The sequence below is a fragment of the Paroedura picta genome, chromosome 2 (genome assembly GCF_049243985.1).
Source record: "Paroedura picta isolate Pp20150507F chromosome 2, Ppicta_v3.0, whole genome shotgun sequence".
Classification (NCBI taxonomy): Eukaryota; Metazoa; Chordata; class Lepidosauria; order Squamata; family Gekkonidae; genus Paroedura; species Paroedura picta.
In genome coordinates this window covers 177,830,391-177,854,883 of record NC_135370.1, presented here as the reverse complement: position 1 = coordinate 177,854,883, position 24,493 = coordinate 177,830,391, and the positions used below count along the sequence as shown (strand labels likewise).

Genomic DNA, 24,493 nt, shown 5'->3' with positions numbered 1-24,493 from the left:
AACACAGTGGGCTCAGAATATTTCGGCATAAAGAGTTACCATAGATATTGCATACTGATATATTAGTGGTTTTCTTGTTTTGAAATCTCAAAATTTGAGGAAGACTGCTGCCATAATTTTTCAACAGCCTAGCAAAACTGCATCTGGTGAGGCCATGACAGGGTGACAGATGGGATCATGAAATTTTCATTTGTGTGACATGAGCTTTTTTACTAAATTGGACAAATTTTTACCAGTGCAACATTTGAAACCTATTTGGCTGAGCATGATGTTGATATAGCTGCATTCTGTTGAAATCAGCTTCAAAACTCCGGATGGTTTCCCTTTTTCTTAAGAGGTTTAAATTAATTTTTCAGTATATTTTACATCAATAAATATGAGTCCCATATTTATTCTGTTTATAGAACAACCACTACTCATTCTCTCCAAGATACAATATCTAGCAAGCTCTAACAATAGACGTTTTTTTAAAAAAGGAAAATGATTAAAAGATGGTACCATCTTTTAATCATAGAATCATAGAGCTGGAAGGGGCCATACAGGCCATCTAGCCCAACCCCCTGCTCAACACAGGATCATCCCTAAGCATCCTAAAGCAATGGTGCTGTGTGTTTTCCCTCTTACAGTACAAAGAAATAAATTGTGGCTTTCTATGTTCCTAGTGTCAACTGGAGATCTTCTATTACAATGGATGTCTACTAATCATGATCATTTCTCCTGGAGAAAATGGCTGCTTTGGAGAGTGAATTCAATGGCATTATATCTTGATGAATTCCCTCCAGTCCCCAAGCCCCGCCTTCCCAAAAATCTCCAGCTATTTCCCAACCTAGGGCTGGCAACTCTATCTGGTGCCAATCTGCTTCATTACGGAAGTATGTCTTCCCCCAAACCAAAGACCGAGTGTTTGGTTTCCTCCAGTTCATTGGAGTAGGGGAACCCAGAAACAACTAATTTCGTAGCAGAATGCACAGAGAAATTCCCAACATTTTGAGTACCTCATGGATTTTCTGATTGGTCCCACCTCTCCATTTTGTTATGACATGATTTCAAAATTCCGAAAGTGCCTGCAGTCTGAACAGGATGTGCTAGCGTGTGTTTTGGAAGAGCTTTTTGTTGACTGCAAGCAAAAATCCTCATCCATGTTTTATTATAGGGGGTATCAGGGCCTTCAAGACTAACTCTTGTTTCTTTAAAGGTATAGGTTTTCTACTTCAAAGTAATATAGAAAGAACATGTCCTGTATGAAAGAGGTATAACAGAATACAGGTGACACAAATATAAAAGACATCATTTTAATTAAGAATAGTGGACACAACTTCTCAAGCTGACTGTGTAGAAACACTCAGACAGCCTTCCTGTGTTAATCAAGGCAGCTCCAGAAAATATGGCAAATATGATTTCTGAGGCTACACTATTGTGGACAATATAGCTCCATCTTTAAACACTCATATATGTGCGTCAAGATGCCTTCAGGTAAGTCAACTCGGTGCAGTGGTTACAGCAGCCTTTTTCAACTTTTTGACTGTGGGCGAATCCCTGAAATACAATTACAGGCTTTGAGGAGCCCCGGAAGTGATGTCAGCTGGCCATGTCTTCCTACCACAGCCCTGGAAGTAACATATCACCAGAAGTATCCAAGAACAAGTATCCAAGAACAATCCGAGAAATAATTAAGGACTGTGTATAAATAGCAATGACTCTGTAAACAAGTCTGTGAAATAAAACACTATACATATGTTGTGTTTCTTGGTTCCAAATCACCCTGATAATTTTTATTTTAGTCATCACTATTTATACAAAGACCTGTTTATTTTGGGCTGCTTTCACTTTCTCTGTGTACTCCTTTTTGGTTTGGATGTCATCAAAAGTGACATCCCTACCTGTGTTAACACAGGCAGGCTTGAGGATGACGAGGGGGGGGGGGGAGAAAGGATGCAGTTTAAAGTGAGGAGAGGCATGCAGGCTCTGACCCCTCCCCGGCTCAGAAACCATGAAAGAACTCATACTGGGGGGGGGGGGGAGAAATGGAAGCAAATGATTCCCTTGCTTGTGGCCGAGTCCATTAAGGCAGGATGGAAAAGTCCACAGACCACCTCCAGAGCTCCCATGGACACCCAGGGGTCTGCAGAACCCTGGCTGGGAATCCCTGGGTTAAAGTGTCAGACTAGGATTTGGGAACCCCAGATTAGAATCCCAACTCTGCCAAGGAAGCTTTCTGGGTAACCTTGGGCTAGTCCTATACTCTCAGCCTAACCTACCTTTTGTTGGAATTGGCAATATCTGTAGTGTGCCTCCCCCTTTAAGAATCGCTGCCTTGCCATGGCAAGGGAGCTTGCATAGCTCAGTGAAGCTATGAGCTATGCCATGCAGGGCCACCCAAGACGGACAGGTCATAGCTGAGAGCTCTGACAAAAGGTGATCCACTGGAGAAGGAAATGGCAAACCACTCCAGTATCTTTGCCATGAAAACCCTATGGACAAGTTCAAAAGGCAAAACGATATGACACTGGAAGATGAGCCCCTCAGGTCGGAAGGTGTCCAATATGCTACTGGGGATGAGCAGACGGCTAGTCCGAGTAGCACCAGAATGAATGAAGCGACTGGGCCAAAGCCAAAAGGACGCTCAGCTGTGGAAGTAACTGGTGGCAAAAAGACAGTCCGAGAGGACAGGAAGGCCTGGAGGATCATTGTCCATGGAGTCGCGATGGGTTGGACACGACTTCGCACCTAACAAGTAGTGTGCCTGATTCTAAAAACATATGAAGACTATCCTACGAGGGGCATCGGAGGTGTGTATTTAACAGTTAGATTACCGTATTTGCCGGCGTATAAGACGACTGGGCATATAAGATGACATGCAAATAGTTCCACTCAAAATATAGAGTTTGTTACATTACAATACAGTACTATGGGCAGCTATATCTATCCCAATTGAAGTGCACCCGGCATATAAGACGACCCCCACACTTGGAGGCATGTTTTTCAGGGAGGAAAAGTAGTCTTATATGCCAGCAAATACTGTAGGAATTTTTTCAAATTATCTCCTGCTGTGTCCTGATTGGCTCAACTGAAGACTTCCTGCACCTTCGCTTGCCTCCTGAACAAACAGAATGAGCAAAACAGACAATTAGACTGTTAAGACTAATTCTCTCTCTCTTCTTTCTATGCAAAGTTGTTCCTCCTAATGAAACTATTTTATTATTTTAAGCAGCCTGATGTTTTGCTCCTCTCCGTATATTCAAACTCTGCAACACCTCACGGGGTTGTTGTGGGGATATAACAGCAGAGAAGAGAATGATGCACAGAGCTCTGGGGAGAAAGATGGGATATCAATAAATAAATGTGTTATTTGTCATTACAGGTTCTGAGAGAAAGAGAGATCTTTTTGTTTGCTGCCTTGAATGTACTTAAAGGTAGAGATATGCCCTTTTCACTTTACATGTTCAGGAAATTTTGGAATACTTGCGCCAGAGATGACTGCTGGACAAAGTGTGGAGCTGTCCTCAGTGCTTATTATATGGGGATATCTTATTATATAGAGAGCCTCTTGTGGCGCAGAGTGGTAAGGCAGTAGACATGCAGTCTGAAGCTCTGCCCATGAGGCTGGGAGTTCTATCCTAGCAGCCGGCTCAAGGTTGACTCACCTTCCATCCTTCCGAGGTTGGTAAAATGAGTACCCAGCTTGCTGGGGGGTAAACGGTAATGACTGGGGAAGGCACTGGCAAACCACCCCGTATTGAGTCTGCCATGAAAACGCTAGAGGGCGTCACCCCAAGGGTCAGACATGACTCGGTGCTTGCACAGGGGATACCTGTACCTTTACCTTATCTTATTACATAGAGAGACTTTATTACAGCATGGGAAAGATTTATGCTTTCCTAAAACCCCAGACAAAAATTAAACATAAACATGTTTTCATTATAGACACAAACTACACCTGTTTCTGACTGCTGGAACAATGGCTTCAGTGTCGGCATGCTTCGCACAAATTTCTGAGAAATGCTGGGGAAATATAATGGTTTGTATTTCTGATGTTCTTCATTTAACACTTGGAGCTGACCATCTTTTTTGAACCAGCTGAAAGGGAGGGGAAAACTTCAATGAAAACAAGTAGAGAACAGAAAAGGAAATTTACCAGAAGCAGGAGATGTGAAAATGGCAGGACTTTAATAAGTTAAGAGATAAGACCTGGAGAAAGTATGCCATCTCTTCCTCAACAAGATTCCCTTAAAGCCCCAAGTGACAGGGTGTAGCATATGGCAGAGCATATATCATGGCACCCCAGCTCAACAGTACGGTCCGGAAACATCTGTTAAAGTGTGTGCATGTATGTCGACACTTTAAACATTTCTGTTTGCTAATTAACTAATTCCATTCTACTGGATGAACATGTTGTAACTCAGTTTGAAAGATTTGGAAAATGCTTTATTCCTCCTCTTACCAACTGATATATTTAGTTTACAGAAGATAACCTGTTAATTGGGCAATTGCAGTGCCACATGGAATTCTAAAGTAGTTAGGCTACATAGTTAAAAGATAAAACCCAGTTTTGTCGCATTTTAAAAGAGGTTTGCCCCAAATGTTAACAAACTCATCGTTAGACTTCAGTAATGTTTCTTACAATAATGGTACAGCTATTTAAAATAACGGTTGTTGTCTTTCTACATAAGACACACAAAACAACTTAGAATCATAGAATTGGAAGGGGCCATGCAGGCCATCTAGGCCAAAATCCTGCTCAATGCAGGATCAGCATAAAGCATCCATGAGAAGTATCTGTCCAGACGCTGTTTAAAGACTCCAGTGCTAGAGTTAAAGACTATAGCTCTCAGTGCTATAGTGGAATCTCAAAAGTAATACATTAATTTGTTGTACTACACTCAAGGCCAAGAGCCTCTTGTGGCGCAGAGTGGTAAGGCAGCGACATGCAGTCTGAAGCTCTGCCCATGAGGTTGGGAGTTCAATCCCAGCAGCCGGCTCAAGGTTGACTCAGCTTTCCATCCTTCCGAGGTCAGTAAAATAAGTACCCTGCTTGCTGGGGGGTAAATGGTAATGACTGGGGAAGGCCCTGGCAAACCACCCCGTATTGAGTCTGCCAAGAAAACGCTAGAGGGCGTCACCCCAAGGGTCAGACATGACTCGGTGCTTGCACAGGGGATACCTTTACCTTTTACCTTTACCTTTTACACTCAAGGCTGGTTTATCCATATAGCACATGCTAAGGGCCCCATGCTTCCAGGGGCTCCACACAGTGTCTTACCCCCCATGGATCAGGGCCGTAGCCTCTCTCCTTCCCCCTTTTCCTCCTTTAAAGACACTTTAGTGACACCCCTTTCCAATGAAGGGGGCCCCTCTGCCCCCAGCCTTGCTGCTCCCACCACAGTTGTACTCTGTTAGGGTCTCGCAAATCCTTAAACTGGCTCTAATATTATGAAGAAGAGTTGGCTCTTAAATGTCACCAGAAGGAGTCTCAAAGTGGCTTCCAATAGCCTTCCCTTTCCTCTCCCCACAACAGAAACCCTGTGAGGTAGGTAAGGTTGAGAGAGCCCTGATATTACTGCTTCGTCAGAACAGCTCTAACAGTGTTGTAGCGAGCCCAAGGTCATCAAGCTGGCTGCAGGTGGAGAAGAATCGGGGAATCAAACTTGGATCGCTACATTAGAACTCGGCACACCTAACCACTACACCAAGCTGGCTCTATGGGTCCTGAAAATGCTTAAACCACTCCTGACTACACTGAAGTAATGAAGGGCCTGTTCCCACTGAGATGGTAGACAGGTGTACATCGTAGATCTAAACTGATTCAATATGCGTTACTCTCCCCCAAACAATCTAGTTGTATTTGTGCCAGAGATCTCTAACAGAGAATTTTCAGCATTCTCAGCAAATGAAAACTTTCAGGATTCTTCGGCGAAAGACTTGACTGCAAAATGGCTATGACTGGTATATATTTATATTGCAGATGTGTTCTAAGATTTATATAATGTTCTGGAGATTTGTGTCACCACATTCATCCATGTGTAGTCAACTTGATTTTAAAATGCTACCTTTTAACAAATGCATTTGTTTCATGATTTTCCTCACTTTTTTCTTCTCCCGCTTCAGAATGGTTTTGATCTTCTGTAACACTTTCAAGTTGCTAAAGAAAAGTGATGTAAAAATATCTTGAAATAATTAATCAACATTTATTTGACAAGCACTGCAGTTCAGCCTACATGTTTCCCAAGAGATCAATGCACCAAGGATGACTTTGAGCATCACTTAAATCACTTAAATTAAATCACTGAAATGAAATTTCTCGCTGGTGGTGTCAAAGAGGGAAAGTGGCCTGGGGTACTCTGATTTTATCAGATATCAAAAGCTAAGCAGGGTCATTACTTGGATGGAAGACTACTGAGGCAACCTTTGTTTGTTTGTTTGTTTATTGTTTTTATATACCGCCCTCCCTGAAGGCTCAGGGTGAGAAAGCCAACTGAAAGCCACTGCTGTTTCTCACTTAACTAGAAACCCCCTTGCTGAGGTCACCATAATTCAGTTGCAATCTAACCACAAGTACATATTGCCTCTCTCAGGAAACCTGAAGCAGAACATGGAAGGTACCACTTCATCTTCTTTCTTCCTGGTAATCAGAACTAACCTAATTGCTTATTTTCATCCCTGGATGCTCCCAATCGTATAGGTAGTCTCCTTTTTCCATTGCTTACCTTATAATAGTAATATTAATTTTATTTTAAAACCAACTATTCCTTAGTAGGCTCAGGGCCGGTAACAACAAAACATCTGTTCCACATAATATTTCTGGTAAGGGATTGGAGGAGGAGCGTGCCACTCAGCACAACACCCACTCAGGGTGGCTGTCCCGCCCCGAGTGCCTCCTCCTCCAACTGACTTGACTGTCTGTCCAGCGGCCAGCCAATCGCCTTCCATCCCCCACCCCTGACCACCCCCTCCTCCTTCCACTTCCCTCTGAAGCTCGGAGGCTTACAGCGTGAGAGCTGCCTGCCTGTCTGCCTGCAGCCTTTTCAAGTCCTGGGGGGAGCTGGAGGCCATCCGCAGAGTTCTTCCACCACCACCACCACCCCAATCTAGTATCCGCTGTATGTAGGAGGCAGCATGGAATCAAACCCGGTTCGCCAGATTAGAAGTCTGCATTCCTAACCACTACACCAAGCTGGCCAATCACTTACTCTGGAGGGCCAACAACAGAATGTCCCCCGTCCCCCCCCCAAAAAATTGGTTCATAAAGCATTAAAGGGCATAGTGGCCAAAGACTTATCCTGATGTTGCCTCCTGGCACTGGAGTTCTGATTGCTTCTGAACATAGGTCATCACCAGGGCTAGTACACATTGATGCACCTATACTCCACGAGTCTGTTTACTTAGCTGTCTAATTAGTAGCTTACTATTCTGTTGTAAGAATTACTGAAGCGAACTGCTTTGAGCACTTAAAAACAATTATGTATGTATGTGTGTCATCGCTAATGGCTAACTGGCTCAGCAATAACACTGGCTCAGATTCAAAAGCTGTGAGAACTGGAGGAGAAGCTACTATTATGTATGAGAAGCAGCACTTATGTAAGCTTCAAAGAGGAACAGGGCATGCTCAGAACTTCTTGGAGAATTTCCATTTCCTTTTCTTACAATCAAATAATTTACTTTGTAATAACAATATGGAAAGTATTCACTATGAAGGCCAGCAGGGTGAGATACAGAATTATATTTTAATGCATAATGTAACACAACATTAAATTAATAATAGACTTTTTACCTGCCTGAAAGATTGCGTTTTCTTTTCCAGTTCAACGGCTGTTTTGTCTAGTTCAAGTGATTGCTGCCTCAGAATGTTTGCCTGCTGAAGAGTTTCCTTTGTATTGTGCCTCAAAGACGCACTTTCTTAAGCTAAGGAATCAATAAACTTCACACAACAACAAACAGACAAGTAAAAAGCTGATTGGAAATCACAGTTCAGCCTAAAAACTGAAGCGCTTACTTGGGCTTCAGCCATGGAAAATACTAGATTTATATCCCACTGTATTCCACAGGCTCAGGGGAGCTTATACTAGTGTAAAAGGCTGGTCTATACTATCACACTGCTTATGTTCAATACCTTTATGCTCAGATTCGGCCATCCTATTTGAATAATTTGCTTCAAGCAAAAGAGAAATACCGCATTTGCCGGCATATAAGACAATTGGGCATATAACATTTGCACTCAAAATATAGAGTTAGTTATATACCCGCCCCACCCCTGCATCTCTCTGTGACCGGCACTAGTGCACAAGTGCGCATGTACGAGCTCTATGTAGACAAGGGGCAGGCCGGAGCACCACTGCTTCCCGCCAAGCAGAATGGGCCGGTCACGCCGAAAAGGCTTGCACCCCTGTCTCGCTGCTGATGCCCGCCGCGGCTGCGCTGGATACCGTGCGATACTGGATGGTATGTAGAATTAGGTGGGCGTGCATTGGGAGGTCATTATGGGCACCGGGCGGGCATCAGGAGGCCATTATGGGCAGCTATGTCTATCCCAACTGAAGTGCACCTGGCGTATAGGATGACCCCCCCACTTGGAGGCATGTTTTTCAGGGGGGGAAAGTAGTCTTATACGCCAGCAAATACATATGTGCCATTACTGGAAGTCAAATTTGGAAGATTTGTAATAGCATGCTAAGCTCTTTCATCAGATAAATTGTTTAGTCCGAATTTTAAGGTGTGGGGGAGAAAGACTAAATCGCAAGCATCTTTGTGTGAAATCAGCATCAGAAGACTTAAGTCCTTGTGCTTCAATATCAATAGGCTAAGATTGGGGGGGGGGGATTTGGGTAGCTAAGTGGTTAAACTACTGGATATGAATGAGTGCAAATTTCAGCTCAAACTTGATTTACTGACATGGCATTTCACAAGAGAAGCCTCTACTCAGTTTCTGAAAGATTGTGAGAATTTACTAATGAATAATATGAATAGAATTTCATGTATTTTGTTTGTCTATGTTATATATTCCTATTTGTATCTAACCCTATCATTATTCTGAAGACTTCTGATGAAATACAATGGCCCATTACACACGTCCATTTTACTGCAGACTTTCAGAGCAGTAAGTCTTTAAACTTGACTTTGGATTCTGTGCCCACCCTACACATCATTCTTCAGGACTCATTTTGATTATTTTAGTTTTTTAGTTACATACCCAGAACTATAAAGAGTTTTGCCTTTAGACTCTCTCTTAATTACAATTCAGTGGACTATTATTTAAGGCAGATTCCTTATGAGCTGAAAGACATTGTAGCTACCTATATAATTAACTATGTTGCAGCTAAAACTGTAATTTAAATATTATAGAAACTTCAACATGTATTTTCTTTTTAAAGGTTCACACTTATCTGTCTGGATACATTTGACATGCCCAGTATGAAAGCGATTGAAATGGACCAGGTTCTGCCAAAAAGAAAAAAAAAAGGATTCACAAATTAATCGATCTTTACTCTTCTTTCATGTTTGAAATTAAAAAAAGATGTTTATAAAGGGATAGGAAAAAATTAAAACTTCCTCTGTGCTACAACACATCTTCAACAACAAATGGAAAAATTGTTCTGTTTTATCTGTGTCCCCAGTCCTTGCTGGCTACAATGGTTAGGAGCAGTGGCTTTTAATCTGGTGAGCCAGGTTTGATTCCCAGCTCTTCCACATGTAGCCAGCTGGGTAACCTTGGGCCAGTCACAGCCCTGATAGAGCTGTTCTCATACAGCAGTCCTGTCAGAGCTCTCTCAGCCCCACCTACCTCATAGGGTGCCTGCTGTGGGGAGAGGAAGGGAAGGCAATTGTAAGCTGCTTTGAGACTCCTTCAGTTATTGAAAAGCAGGGTATAAAACCCAACTCTTCTTTTATTTTAATGTGATGATGTTGAAGTAGTAATGGAATTAGTTAGACCTAAGGTTGCCAGGTCCTCTGTGGCAAATGGCAGGGGATACAAATAGGGCTGCAGATAAGGAAACTCCAAGACATTTGGGGTGGAGCCGGGGGAGGACAGGGACTTCAGTGGGATACAATGCCATGGACTGCACTATCCAAAGCAGCCCTTTTCTCCAGGGGAACTGATCTCTGTAGTCTGGAGAAGAGCTGTAATTCCAGGGGATCCCCAAGCCCCACCTGGAGGTTGGCATCCCTAGTTAGACCACTATTAAAATGAAACCAATAGCTACTTTAAATTGATGTCACAGTTAATACGAAGGTGTTGACTGATTTTCTCATAGCTATTTGCATATTTCCCCCCAGCATATTTTCCCCCAGCTTGGTGTAGCAGTTAGAGTTGCGGACTTCTAATCTGGCGAGCCAGGTATGATTCCGCACTGCCCCACATGCAGCCAGCTGGGTCACCTTGGGCTCACCACAGGACTGATAAAGCTGTTCTGACCGAGCAAGAATATCAGGGCTCACTCAGCTTCCCCTCCCTCACAGGGTGTCTGTTGTGGGGAGAGGAAAGGGAAGGTGAATATAAGCCGCTTTGAGACTCCTTTGGGTAGAGAAAAGTGGCATATAAGAACCAACTCTTCTTCTTTTTAGCATTATAGAACACACCATAGACCTCTCTTCTTCCTTGGGAAAGAATACCTGGGAGGAATCAAACCCAAGTGGTAGATGTTCTTTACCCACGGTGCTTTCTGCCAGAGCATGGGATTCTAAGCCTCTGGGCAAAAAAGTTGTAAAGATACTGCGTCATGCCAATGCTTTGTTGTCAAGCTGCAATTTGGGTAGATCAACAGAAAAGGAAGCAGATTGGTAAGGCTATGGATTGCTGCTTCTGCCTTTCTATTGGAAAAGCCTTTTATAGAAGCAGATGGCCTCTGGGGATGTTGGGCTACCCAAACAAATATGAAGTGGGAACAGAAGAAGGAACAAAGCAATACAACCCACAAAAAGAGGAGATGTGGAGTAAAAAATATATATAAACAAATGCATCAAAAAGATTCTTTGGGAATTCCTGCATATAAGACATTAACTGTTATGTATGAGAGAACACAGAAAGAAACGCTTACCAATTGATGATTCTATGTATTTTATTATGGAAACCATGTTTTTACCTTGAAGATCCATTATTTCACATTTCTTCTGTTTAACTAGTTCAGATTGTTTTAAAACTCGGGTTTTTATTTCTTCAAATTCCATTTGTTTCTGAACAAATGTGCTTTCTAAATATTTTGCTTGGTGCTGTTTGAAAGTCTCTTCATACTGATTCGTGTAATCCTGGTACATGTTTCTTTTAAAAAACAAACAAAAAACCCAAGAAAATGCTATCATTCTTTGATGCTGTTTGTTTATTAATGTTCAAAGCTTAACCCATTTTCTAATACCATCTAAATCAAATGACAATTGTGGGGTGGGGAGGGAATGTTGTTTCATTAATCACACAGGTCTATAGTTGGAACTAACTGAGACTCCTCTCCAGCAGTCTTCAAGTAGCAGTTGGACAAATACTTGTCACTTGTTAGGCTGATCCTGCATTAAGCAGGGAGTTGAACCAGTTGACCAGTGGAACAGGCTGCCTAAGGAGGTGGTGAGCTCCCCCTCACTGGCAGTCTTCAAGCAAAGGTTGGATACACACTTTTCTTGGATGCTTTAGGATGCTTTGGGCTGATCCTGCATTGAGCAGGGGACTAGATGGCCTGTATGACCCCTTCCAACTCTATGATTCTATGATTCTATGACTTGTGAGGTTCCTTCCAACTCTATGATTTTATTCTATGTAGTTTCTTATTATTTTTCCATGATGGGATGGTGCTTGTGCTTAACAGGTGCCATTAGAACACAATTCCGCCCTTACTGTAAGGATGCCTCCACAAAGACAATCTGCTGTTCCCTTCTGCAACACTGTGTTTGTTTTTTGTTTGTTTGGGGATTTTTATCCTTTCACTCCCAAACAGCTTGTGGCGGGTCGCAATAACATAATAAAATCCCCATTAAGACCCACCACTAAAACACAGCATAGCCAAATAAAGAAGTGATAAAAACCTCTTCCCCCACCCTCCTCCCGGCTTCAAGATATTAATGTCTCAGGGATCCAGGAGTTGGACCAGATGTTAAAGATCAGCCTGGGGTGAGAGATCTTCTCAGCAGAAGTTGCATGATGGTGTTCCCCAAATCACCTACTTTATATTCTCCCTGATTTGCCAGTCTTTCCCAAACCTGAATTTGGGGGAGATTGCAAAATGCCTTTGCATGTTGTATGGACAGAAAAGTATCCATTTTTTGCAGCTTCCATCCATATCAGAACTATTTTCCTTGTCTCCGTCAGCTGTAGTCATCATTTCCTCCCTTATTATTATTATTATTATTATTATTATTATTATTATTATTACATTTTCTATACTACTCTCCCAATATAGCTCAGGGCCATATGGTTTAGTCTCCTGCGATCTGAAAAAGTCCTTCAGTGGCATGGAGGTAATGATGACCATGGGGAAATTTCTATGAGGGCACTCTGCTGACACTGAGAACATCTCTGCCCACCCAGGAGTAACAAAAGGAACACCGAAAACGTTTGTCATTTATTAATTTATTGCTATGAGAAAGCATCATAGTTCTCCAGGAAAGTATTGCAGTCATAACTTTGTGAAACACAATTCACCTCTTTAACAGGAACTGAAATGATCATTGATGATATATGATCAAACCAACCAGTCATGGGTCCATCTACATGTTGTGGTTAAGAATTTACTGTTAACACTGTTTATTATTGTTCTATTGTTATCTATGGTTACTAATTATCTCAGTATTGTTCTTTTTATGTTCCATGTGAACCGCCCTGAGTCTTAGGGGAGGGTGGTATATAAATGTGATAAACAGACAAACAAACAAAATACAAGGATATATAGACATGCAAGAAAGCATACTTGTCTTTTTGTGTCGTTGTCATGCAGTCCTGGAGTTCCTTCTGCAAATATTCTTCATGTTTATTTAGAATCATGTATGTCACTTTCCAACTAGGATGACAAATTTGAACTTCTATTAAACAACTATTTGTTAAACATTAAATGTCATTATGACTGAGAAAGTCATCCAAAAAATTGGTGACTTCCATTCTGTGAAAGTGGAATTTATTCCCTTTTTTACTTTCACCCTTTCTTCTCACTCCATTAGTATTATTAACACAAAGACATCATGATGCACGTTGAAGGGTATGGAGCCTTTGACAGCAGTGAGAATCTTCAATCAAAACTAATATATTTTTACCACTCATTTGAATGGGGTATAAATTGTAACCACTGCCAAATTCAGAACTGACATCCTTATCCATGGTTCCTCTATATATTTTGGAAACTGCCCCTAGGGTGGAGCGTGTCTGGGGTGTCTAAGCTACAATACGTACCAGGCTGCTGTCGCTCACACTTCTCTGCTGCACTGCCACTGCATCCCTCTGCCCGCAGTGGCAAGCAGGACCTGATGCGCGCGCCGCAAACAAGCCGCCGCAGCAACGGAACTGCCGCCACCAAGGAGGTGGCTGGGAGTGAGAGACGCCAGTCCCACTTGACGAGCCCACAGGCGGAGCACAGAGACCACCAGCGAGCCTGTTAAGTACCCCAGCAATGTGCAGCCAGTGGGGGAATACAGCTGCCGGCTCCCACTACACGGCGCTGCAGCCGGGCAGCCACAGAATCATAGAATCATAGAGTTGGAAGGGGCCATACAGGCCATATAGTCCAACCCCCTGCTCAACGCAGGATCAGCCCTAACCATCCTTGCCAAACACCGGGGCCACAGACCACCAGGTGGACACGGCGCAACCCAGGAGGCACCTGTCCCGCCATCCCCATGCTGAAGAATGTTACACTGCCACTGCCACCCTATGCTCAGAGGTAGGTACCACCGGCACTGCGCCCAGCCAGCAGCATGAGCTGCTGGCAGCACATGGCAGGCAGCGGCATTAGCATCTCCTCAGGTGGCCCTCTACCACACGGGCAGAGTCCTGCATCCTCCTGCAGCCTCCGATGTTCTCGGCCACCTCCGCACCGCCCGACGCCACCATCAGCGGCAGGGGGTTTGCCCGCTGGGAGGCCTGTCCGCGCCTCCACAGGTCTCCCCGCCTGCCCTGCCTTCCTGCCACTAGCACCCGCTGCATTTCTCCGTTCAGCGGGCTTAACTACTAGTATAACAACACAATAACAAGTTTTTCTTACACTGAGAATTTATTCATGGCCAAAAATATTCAATCACATGACACATGAAGACGCCTTTTACAGAATTAGACCACTGGTCCATCAAGGTAATTATTATCTACTGAGACCAGCAGCAGCTCTGCAAGTTCTGAAGTCTTTCATATCCCCTATTATCTAAACCTCTGAATTAATTAATTAATTAACATAATTTTAAGCCACATCTCTCTGACAACTGTCTCAAGGCAGCTGACATCATTAAAACCATATACAAACTTTCCTAAAATTATTTAAAAACCATTTACAAATTACCTAAAAACATCTGATAAAATAACATGAGACCACTCTATCACAAACTCCCCATGAACCTGGGACCAAGAAGATTCAAGTTGAATTATTCCCTAGGATACAGATGAAGCAGGCAAGGTGGAGGTGGGGGGGGGGGCATTAGTGATTTTGCCAAGGGTGCTGTTTTACAGGCCCTTCAGTACAAAAGGGCCTGGATCTTCACTGGCAGCTTATTCCATCAGGCGGGAGCCAGGGCCAAAAAAGTGGCAATCATCCTATAGGGGGGGTGGGGAGGATGGGCGGTTTGCATCCCTGCGTGTACCTGTCAAAACTGGGGTGACACTTTCATTGAGCTATCCCTTCTTTGTCCCAGCAAGTTCAGACCCTATTAATCTAGACTTGAAGCTGGGATTTTTTGTTCCAATGTGCATCAGGATACACTTACCAACACTGAACTTCATTTGCCTGGATGAAATCAGGTCAAAGGCTAAGCAGACAGAGAGGGGGGAGTCCTTTGCTGGGGTCGCCATGAATTGGCTGCAACTTGGTGGCCCTTTATACACACATATATTACCTTACAGAGTTTTAAAATTACTGTTAATGCATGTAAAGCAATCTGAACTTTCAGAATGTGTTAGACATTGTTATCCCCTGTCTATAATAAAATAACTTCTCTTTCCAGCAGCAAAATCCATAAATGTCAAACTACTGTTTGATTGAAATAAATTGCACTATAGCCTTAAGTAATTTAAGAGATATAGTTCTTAATAAATACATACACGTTACCATTCTCCTTGCTGCTATTGTTGCGTTGAAGGCCAACAATCACCTCCTCATTCTTGTTGATCTCTTCTTGCAGCCAACATATTTTGCTTTTTTCCCCAACAATGTTAGCATTATGTACTGGAAGAAAGGAATAATTTATTCTATATCATATTGAATTTAAAATCACCATTACCCAGGGGTCCCCAACAAGGCGCCTGTCAATACCTTTCCTGAGACCAACCAAGTGTTTTTAGAGATTGGAGAGGGGGGACTGGAGGCGCTTTTTATGAGCACAGCTCTAGTGTGGCCATTATAGATTTGATTGGTTGTGCAGACTAAAAGGTGTTAAACAGAATGTCTGCCTGAAATATTTAAGAGATACTATGAGAGTTATGTCTAATATCATTCCTTGATACTTGCGTTGGCTCCACCTCTTGTGGCAGCCATTGTGTGGTTAGCTCCACCTCCTGTAGCAGCCATTTTGTTGTGCCCACCATTCTTTCAGAATTCCAAATGTGTCCAAACAGTTTGGGGACTCTTATTTATTTTCTGATTTATATACAACCCCTCTCAGTTACCTGTCTCAGGACAGTTTATATAGTATAAAACTCAACAAAACAATGATTCATCAATAAAACCAGATTAAAAGTTGTATAAAACCACTCTATAACACTGTTACAGCAGTCCTAGTTTCTGAAGTTAGTTATAGCCTACCAGAGAGAGAAAAAGAGGGCAGGGGGGGCAGAAGGGAGGCCTGGGATTTGTTATAGATGTTATCTAGCTGTATATCTATATGTCTAGCTGGCCTCAACCACAGATCAGGTGGAAGAGCTCCATCCTTCCTGATCTCACTTGGGAGCTCGTTCCACCAGGCAGGAGCCAAGGCCAACAAGGCCCTGGCTCTGGTTATTATTGCAAACTTAAATGGACTCCGGGGAATGGTAGAGGACAGGAAGGCCTGGAGGATCATTGTCCATGGGGCAGCGATGGGTTGGACACGGCTTCGCACATAGCAACAACAACTGGTTATTATTGTTATTTTTATTTTTGTTCAATGTATTGGCCACCACAATGATGATCAATCTCACTCCGTCTTCCCCTTACACACAGAAGAGGCACCAATTACAGAGCCACCTCTCCAAATAGACCCCATATATCAGGCAGATGAAGAGCCTCTTGTGGCGCAGAGTGGTAAGGCAGCAGTCATGCAGTCTGAAGCTCTGTCCATGAGGCTGGGAGTTCGATCCCAGCAGCCAGCTCAAGGTTGACTCAGCCTTCCATCCTTCCGAGGTCGGTAAAATGAGTACCCAGCTTCCGGGGGGTAAACGGTAATGACTGGGGAAGGCACTAGCAAACCACCCTGTATTGAGTCTGCTATGAAAACGCTGGAGGGCGTCACCCCAAGGGTCAGACATGACACGGTGCTTGCACAGAGGATACCTTTACCTTTACCTTTATCAGGTGGATGAGAGATGTGATAACTGAGATGTTCCATCAGTATCAAAAACAAAAGAAGGTGGAGGAAGGGATCCAATGATCTGCCAGCCCTAGCCTCAACCAAATGCCCAGTGGAAGAGCTCCATCTTGCAGGCCTTGCAGATCTGTGACAGCTCCAACAGGGCCCAGCTTGTCTGGGAGCTTATTCCACTAGGTAGGGGCCAGGACTGAAAAGGCCCTGGCCCTAGTTGAGGCCAGTTGGGGCCAGGGATCCTCACCTTGCAATAACTGAACAACTCAAAGATAGGGAACAGATATGTGTCCATAGTCTGATCCTGCTTTAGCCATTTTATTGTCTTGATGCTGTGATACCCATGGATTAAAATGTAATAAACTTCTGGGTACGCAAATGTGTACTGTGCACGGCTACTTACTTTGTATCTGTTGTCTCACATGTTCTTTGGAGTAAGATGCTTGCTCAACTTGAAAAACTGAAGCAGAAATATTTAATTATGTTACCAAATTATATATTAAAATGTATTTTAAAACATAGTTCAGTCACTTGAGTATCGATTTCAATCCCATTTTTAATTTTTTTTATTTTACTTCATTTATACCCTACTTTTCTCCCCCTTTGGACCCAACATAGCTTACAACATTCTTCCCTTATCTTATCTTCACAACAACCCTGTGTGGTAGGCTAGGTCAACAGGATGTAACTGACCCAGCAATCTTCCATGGTAATTAGGAATTTGAATTTAGGTTGCCCAGATCCTAGTCTGGCACTCAAACTACTACATGCTGGCTCTTATAACTATTATAACAGCTTACTCAAGATATGAATGATTTCAGGGGTCCATGAAGCCTTTCCCACATTCACGTAATTTTCTTCTGCAGAGTAACAGGTGGGAGCCAATTTGGTATAGTAGTTAAAAGCAGCAGCCTCTAATCTGGCAAGCTGGGTTTGATTACCCGCTCCTCCAAATGCAGCCAGCTGGGTGACCTTGGGCTTGTCAGAGCACTGATAGAATTGTTCTGACCCAGCAGTACTTTCAGGGCTATCTCAGTCTCACCTATAGTTGTCTGTTGTGAAGAGAGCCTCCTGGTAGAGAAAAGTGGCATATAAAAACCAACTCTTCTACTTACCACAGAAAAATACATTTGGAACTCTGTAAAGGGCTAAGCACCCCTTCCACCACCACTTCTTTATTATTTAGTCCCCTTCCAAAAGTACATACACCTGGAAGGTGTCCAGTTCAGTCCTGGACATTCCCATTTCCAGATCCCATAAAACATGTAGAAAAGAAGTTCTGACAAGAGCAGGAAAGAATGCCCAAGCCATACATATAGGGACTAGGTGATAAACAAGCAATAATTAATTCCTATAATGAGAAGATTTAGATTTCTGAAGCTGGGGAACTGGTGACTGTATTTCTTGATTTCAAAGTTCAGAGGCGGGCCTCAGTATAATCCATCATGACATACCAAACTGTAGCAGCAGTTTATCCAAGGAGCTTAAAACATCGTCATTCATTCTGTAACCTACATTAAAAAAAAAGAAAATGGAAAATTAAACCCACTGCACTGCTTCGCCTCCTCCTTCTAAAGCTAGCAATATAGGCGTTATTAACTCAGGTACCAGTGCTGTGTCTCCATAAGCATGCCCATGAAACGTTTGTTCATGCAACAGAAAGAAATTTGAGGCTATATCATTTATTTTTTATCTAAAACCAGCTAACAATCAACTACAATGTATCAAATTGCCACTTTCAAATGGCCGTTCATGACTTCCTGTCACACTATATATAGGATTTATTTAAAAGTGTTAATTAAATAGTGTTAGGGGAAGGGATATGGTTCAATGGCAGACAGAGTTGCCAGCTCTGGGTTGTGAAACACCTGTATATTGGGGGGGGGGGAAGCCTGAAGAATGCAGGGGTTTTGCCCTGGGCATCAACAGGGCCTACATTGGCTCAGGGCCATCTGGAAGGGAAGATTCAGGCCGTCCTGGCCCAGCTCCTCCCCACCAGGGCCAGATTTTCCTATAAACTAACTAAGCTTCAGCCTAGGGCCTCAAGATCAAGAGGGGCCTATATTCCACATTTTTTATTAAGGTTAGTACCGATCACAACATGTTTCATTTAATATATTGATATATATCACAGTAATGATGTATTTTATTATTTTATTATCTCTCATGTAAATTACAAACTTAAAAATGGGAGGTGAAAGGGCCACATAAGTGGAATAGCCTAGGGCCTCTTTTCATGTTAATCCAGCCCTGCTCCCCACCCTTGCCTGGGTACAGCATCCCGGAAGGGACAACAAAATGTCCCAAGTGGCTCTGCCACGCTGCACAGCACAGTAGAGCCGTCTGAGGCATTTTTACCTTTAAGAATGTGGTATTGCGTTGGTATGCAATACTACGTTCTTAAACAATCAAACACAAAGACCCACACTGCCCCACAATGCAGCAGAACCTCGCCACCTCGGCTCTCGTGCAGGATAACAAATTCGGGCGGACAAAGTGCAATGGGCCAAATTCTCCCCCCCCTCCCCCATGCAGGAACAAGAAGAGGCAGGGCAACCTGTCCCAGCTCAAACCGCAGCCAGCAGCCCGGTGTGGAGCCTCCCATGGGTTAAAGGTCCTCCTAAAAACATTAAGCAGGATTTATTTATTTTATTTACTGAAACATTTGTATCTGCCTTTCTACCCAGTTACGGCCTGCAAGGTGTTGAACGGTTTATATATAAGAAGAGGGTCAGTAAGGGAATGCCAAACAAAACAAAATAGTGTTCACCCACAGGTGGAAGATGATGATAGTTGTGGGAGATAGTAGCAGTGATAGTAGGTGATGGGAAAGATTTCTACCTGAGACTTGGAGACCAAGGTCAGAATTGACAAGACTGACCTTGACAGAACAATAGCCTGTCTTCGAATAAGGCAGCTTCATGTGCTTTCCTTAATATAACTTAGCATCATGTTTGTATGTGTTTTTGCAACTATGCAGCCTAAGAAAAATACTTCTGCTATCTGTAGTGATAGCTAGATCCTTTTTGTGGCTGGTCACCATTAATGTTAGTGTGTCTGAGCGAGTATCACTGATTTCCAAAAGGTTAACCTATTATTAACGGTTGTTGTTGTGAGCCATTCAGCTTCTTGGCGATCCCATGGCACAGCTATCATCACAATCCCCAGTCCTGCACCACCTTCCTCAGCCATGCAATGTGCTAGTCAGTGTCCATTTTGACTGTGTCCAACCACCAAGTTTGTCAGACTGGCTTCCTTCTTCCACTGACCAATCCTAGCATAATTGCTTCCTCCACTGAGTTGGAGCGCATGATACAGCCAAAGTAAATGAGTCAGAGTTTCGTGATTTAGCCTACCAATGATATATCACGCATTATGCACTGTAGTATTTCCTTGTTTGTGACTTTTGCTGTCCATGGAACCTGCAGAAGCCTTCTCCATCACCAGAGTTCAAAGAGTTGGTTCTTATATGCTGCTTTTCCCTATCTGAAGGAGGCTCAAAGCGGCTTATAATCGCCTTCGCATTCCTCTCCCCACAACAGACACCCTGTGGGGTGGGTGAGGCTGAGAGAGCCCTGATATCACTGCTTGGTCAGAACAGCTTTATCAGAGCCGTGGTGAGCCCAAGGTCACCCAGCTGGTTGCATGTGAGGGAGCGCAGAATCGAACCTGGCATGCCAGATTAGAAGTCCGCACTCCTAACCACTACACCAAACTGGCTCTCTTAATAGATGTTGGTTGTATACTGATAGAATCATAGAGTTGGAAGGGGCCATAAAGGCCATCTAGTCCAACCCCCTGCTCAACGCAGGATCAGCCCAAAAGCATCCTAAAGCATCCTATACTGATGTTCATTAATGTTTAAGCAGAGGATTAAAGTTAGAAGAATCAATCAGAATGATTATGACTTTGAATTAACCATTTCTCATGGTTACAAGATACGATACAAAATGTCCAGGAATGGGAGCCCAAATGAGCTCTGATATTTTGTGCAACCAAATGCGCTTTCTGTTATTCTTCAATTGCAAAAGAAGTTTTGATAAGTCTTCAAATATGTCAAGCTGAATGTCCAGGTGTATTTGTTTACTATGTCCCATCATTCTTCACAAGAAACTCGGGGGGGGGCGATAACAGGGGTTTTAGATGATCTCTCATCTGAAGTAACTGCTGGCCTCACTGCTGAGAGATAGGAGATCTGCTCCTTGATGTTAAAACTCCCTTGTCTGGGATATTAATTAGGGGAATCTAGATTGGTGATGGTTTAACTGAATTATTTATGAGGTTTTTATGATGTTGTTTACCCACCCTCAGCAGTATTGGAAGGGCGAGCTAGCAAAAAATAAATTATTCATGTATTTATTCATTCAGACACTGATGACTTTGGACTGATTAGCATCTACAATGTTGCTACATCATGGTTTGTGTCCAATTAGCTGTTCTATTGGGTGAAAAAAGGGAGAGCCCTTATGATCAGCAAAAGGAGATCATGAGACCTGCAAGAGCAAAACCTATATATGACAGAACTGTAACTAGCCTTGGGAGACAGGTCCAGCATTGAACAGGGGTACCCAACATCACGACAGGTCCAGTTTTGCAAGAAGAGACATCACAGCATTGCTAGGTTTTGTGCAGGCCAGTTCTTGCTGAGTATTGCCAGCCAAAGCAAGGAAAAAAATAAATTTCTATATCAATAGGGTCACCAGATTTTATTGTTGTCCCTCTTTTTTGGAACTCTTAAAAAAACGGATTAAAATATCCTCTCTGGGGGTCAGAAGATTAGGATTATTCCCAGTTAGTAGAATGATCTCAACTGAAATAGGGTCATGAAAATGAGATTTCCTATCATGATCACTTGTTTGAAGTCGTCAGGAAATTTTTCCACTTTTCAAAATATAGGAATCTTAAAGGTGATAACGATGATCATGGTGATAATGGAAAAAATAGGGCTATCAAATGTCCTCTTTTTAGTGAACATGTTCTCTCTTTTTTGTGCGTGTCCATCTTCTTTTGGACACTTAAAAAAAATGAAAATATCTTTTGGGTTGGAAGGTTAGGATTATTCTTAGTTAGCAATGATTGCTGTTTAAGTAGGTTCATTTATTTGAAGTAATCAGTTGGGAAATATGTCCTCTTTTTCACTTTTCAAAATATGAGAATCCTGAAGGAGTTGGTTTTTATACCCCATTTGTCACTATCTAAAAGAGTTTCAAAGCGTTTACAAAGTTTTCCCTTCCTCTCCCCACAACAGACATCCTGTGAAGTAGGGGAGGTGGAGACAGCTAGAGAACTGTTAACTAGTGCAAGGAAACGCAACTGCCTGCATGTAGCAAAGGAGTGGGGGATCAAACCTGAATCTTCAGATTAGAGTCCACTGCTCTTAACCACTACATCAAGATCATCTTACGGAGAGGCTGATTCTGTGAAGGTTCAAGGGAGTGCCAGGTTACAGTGGAGGAGCGATAGGGTTATGGGTGTCCTGCACAGTGCAGGGGGTTGGACTATATGACCCAGGACCCAGGAGTGGCAGGTTACTGTAGCAGAGCGATAGGGTTATGGGTGTCCTGCACAGTGCAGGGGGTTGGACTAGATGACCCAGGAGGTCCCTTCCAACTCTATGATTCTAAGTTCCTGAGAGTTAGAGCGGTTTCCCAGTGGAAACTTTCTCGGGAGGTGGTGGGTTCTCCATTTTTGGAGATTTTTAAACATCTGACAGAGAGGCTGATTCTGTGAAGGTTCGGGGGGGTGGCAGGTGACAGTGGATGAGCGAGACGGTTGGGGAGTGTCCTGCACAGTGCAGGGGGTTGGACTAGATGACCCAGGAGGTCCCTTCCAACTCTATGATTCTAAGACGGAAGACGATCATAATGGGAAAAGATAGGGTGACCAGATGTCCTCTTTTTAGTGTCCTCTTAAAAAAAAAAACTGATGAAAAATATCCTCTTGTGAAGTTGGCAGACGGTGGTTATATTCCTAATCAGCAATACTGATTGCATCTTAAATAGTGCGGGGTGGGTGGGGGGGGGAAGTCTTTAAAACGAGATTTGCCACAGCAGCGATCTCTTTGTTCGAAGCAGTCGGGGAACAAGCCCTCTTTCCAAAATATGGGGCAGCCACGCTGGGCAGACCAGCAGCTCACCCCATCCCTCCCTGGCTCACCCTCTGCAAAAGCAAAGCAAAGGCGGCGAGAGCGAGGGAAGCAGTTGGGCGCGCGCCTGCACAGGCTCCCCCGCTCGAGGCGTCCCTTCGCCGCCCTCGCCTCAGCGAATTCCCGCCTTTTTTTCCCCCCAACGGCTTTTTGTGGGCGCGAGGGAGGCGGCGGAGAAACGCCTCAGGAGGGGCGTCTGTGGAAAGCGGGGGCTTAGCAGCCCGCAGATTACAGCCCTCCGCGGCTACTCCCGTTTTTAACTGTTACTGTACTAGAAATCAAACCATCCATCAATAAAAGACCTTTATGAGGACGGGTCACAGGCAGTTCACAAAATGGAGGGCGGAAGGAGTTTGAGGGAAAGCGCCGTGCCTTTGCGTTTGGCAACGGGGCGCAGGTGGCCTTAGGGCTGGCTCGCTTCCCCTCTCGCTTTCCCTCGCTCTGGAGGGGAGAGGTAGAGCTGGACTTCTGGCCAGCGACTGACCCAGGCAGAAAGTTGACAGGGAAACTTCCAGCGCTGTATTTGCATGCTTGGAAAGGGGAAAGTGGTGTCTCTTCAGGAGGCACTTGTTAAAAGCACAGAAACCCAACCAGGGGGTGGGTAGGGTTGCCAACTCTGTTGGGAAATACCTGGAGACTTTGGGGAGTTGGCGGGTCCCACCTGGAGGCCGGCATCCCTAAAAGTGGCAGCAAATAAAATACTGCTTCCTATGAACACATCATATGATCAGCATTTAAAGTGCGAGTCACGGCTGATAGATTTTTCTCTATGCATCATTTGTCTCCTTTCTGTCTCTCCTTTTGTTTCATTCATCTGCCCTTCCTGTCCATCCATCCTTTTTTCCACTCCTCTAACCTTTTTGTTTGTTCATCCTTTCTTTTCATGCATTATCTACCCCTTTGTTCTGTCTATTCATACTCTCTTCTTTTCATTATCAATCAAATACCTCATTTACTGTTTCGGTATCATCACCCTCCCCCCCAGGCTACTGGGAAAAGAAGCAAAAGCTTAATGAGACAATCCGATGGTCATCATCCAGATCTGGGTCAAATGTCCATAAATGGAGGCATAACTTTAGCCATTGTGGTTAGAGTGTCATAGACTAGGACTTGGGTTCAAATTTCCACCTAGCCATGAAGCTTCACAGGGTGATTTTGGGCAAGTCACTCTAAAATTAACCTACATTGAAGGGTTGCTATGAGGGGAGAATAAGGAAAAGAACAATTTATGCCTCCCTAAGCTGGAAGGAAGGAAGGAAGGAAGGAAGGAAGGAAGGAAGGAAGGAAGGAAGGAAGGAAGGAAGGAAGGAAGGAAGGAAGGAAGGAAGGAAGGAAGGAAGGAAGGAAGGAAGGAAGGAAGGAAGGAAGGAAGGAAGGAACTTCTTCTGGCTTTAAATTAACCATGGCAAATTTTCATTTGCATATGATGCGTTGATATGCAAAGAAACATCAAGCAGAAACCACAGAATACCTTTGGTCTCCATGATACCTATACAACTTATCTTCCACATTCCATCAGTAGATTCACAACATTTCTTTTGTCTAGTACCGAAAGACACTTTGCCACCAACCCCATTGCAAGATTCCTTCCTGGCCTTTTGAATGGTTCCTGTACCTGTTTGGCTGCTTTTCCAGATCTATATAGCCCCTGGCCATAATCTGCATTTTCCTTGATACAAAGCA

At 43.5% G+C, this 24,493-nt stretch overlaps 1 protein-coding gene across 7 annotated transcripts in view; it reads right to left on the bottom strand.

Annotated features, from left to right (window-relative positions):
- The window catches only part of C2H14orf39 (chromosome 2 C14orf39 homolog), a 36,387-nt gene extending 12,858 nt beyond the window's left edge, over positions 1-23,529 (bottom strand). The window contains exons 1-11 of one of the 7 annotated variants that reach the window (XM_077323936.1): positions 23,441-23,456; positions 21,200-21,308; positions 18,120-18,176; positions 17,069-17,125; positions 15,212-15,335; positions 12,885-12,974; positions 11,076-11,251; positions 9,390-9,432; positions 7,769-7,889; positions 6,048-6,139; positions 3,938-4,077 (exon numbers count right to left, since the gene is read on the bottom strand). In XM_077323936.1, the coding sequence (XP_077180051.1) occupies positions 3,938-4,077; positions 6,048-6,139; positions 7,769-7,889; positions 9,390-9,432; positions 11,076-11,251; positions 12,885-12,974; positions 15,212-15,335; positions 17,069-17,125; positions 18,120-18,168 (892 nt within the window). In that variant the 5' untranslated portion in view covers positions 18,169-18,176; positions 21,200-21,308; positions 23,441-23,456. Of the gene's footprint in view, positions 1-3,937; positions 4,078-6,047; positions 6,140-7,768; positions 7,890-9,389; positions 9,433-11,075; positions 11,252-12,884; positions 12,975-15,211; positions 15,336-17,068; positions 17,126-18,119; positions 18,177-21,199; positions 21,309-22,801; positions 22,931-23,294; positions 23,356-23,440 lie in introns of those variants that run through there. The other 6 variants (XM_077323938.1, XM_077323937.1, XM_077323940.1 and 3 more) reach the window with 6 other exon arrangements.
- Between the last annotated feature and the right edge of the window lie 964 nt (positions 23,530-24,493).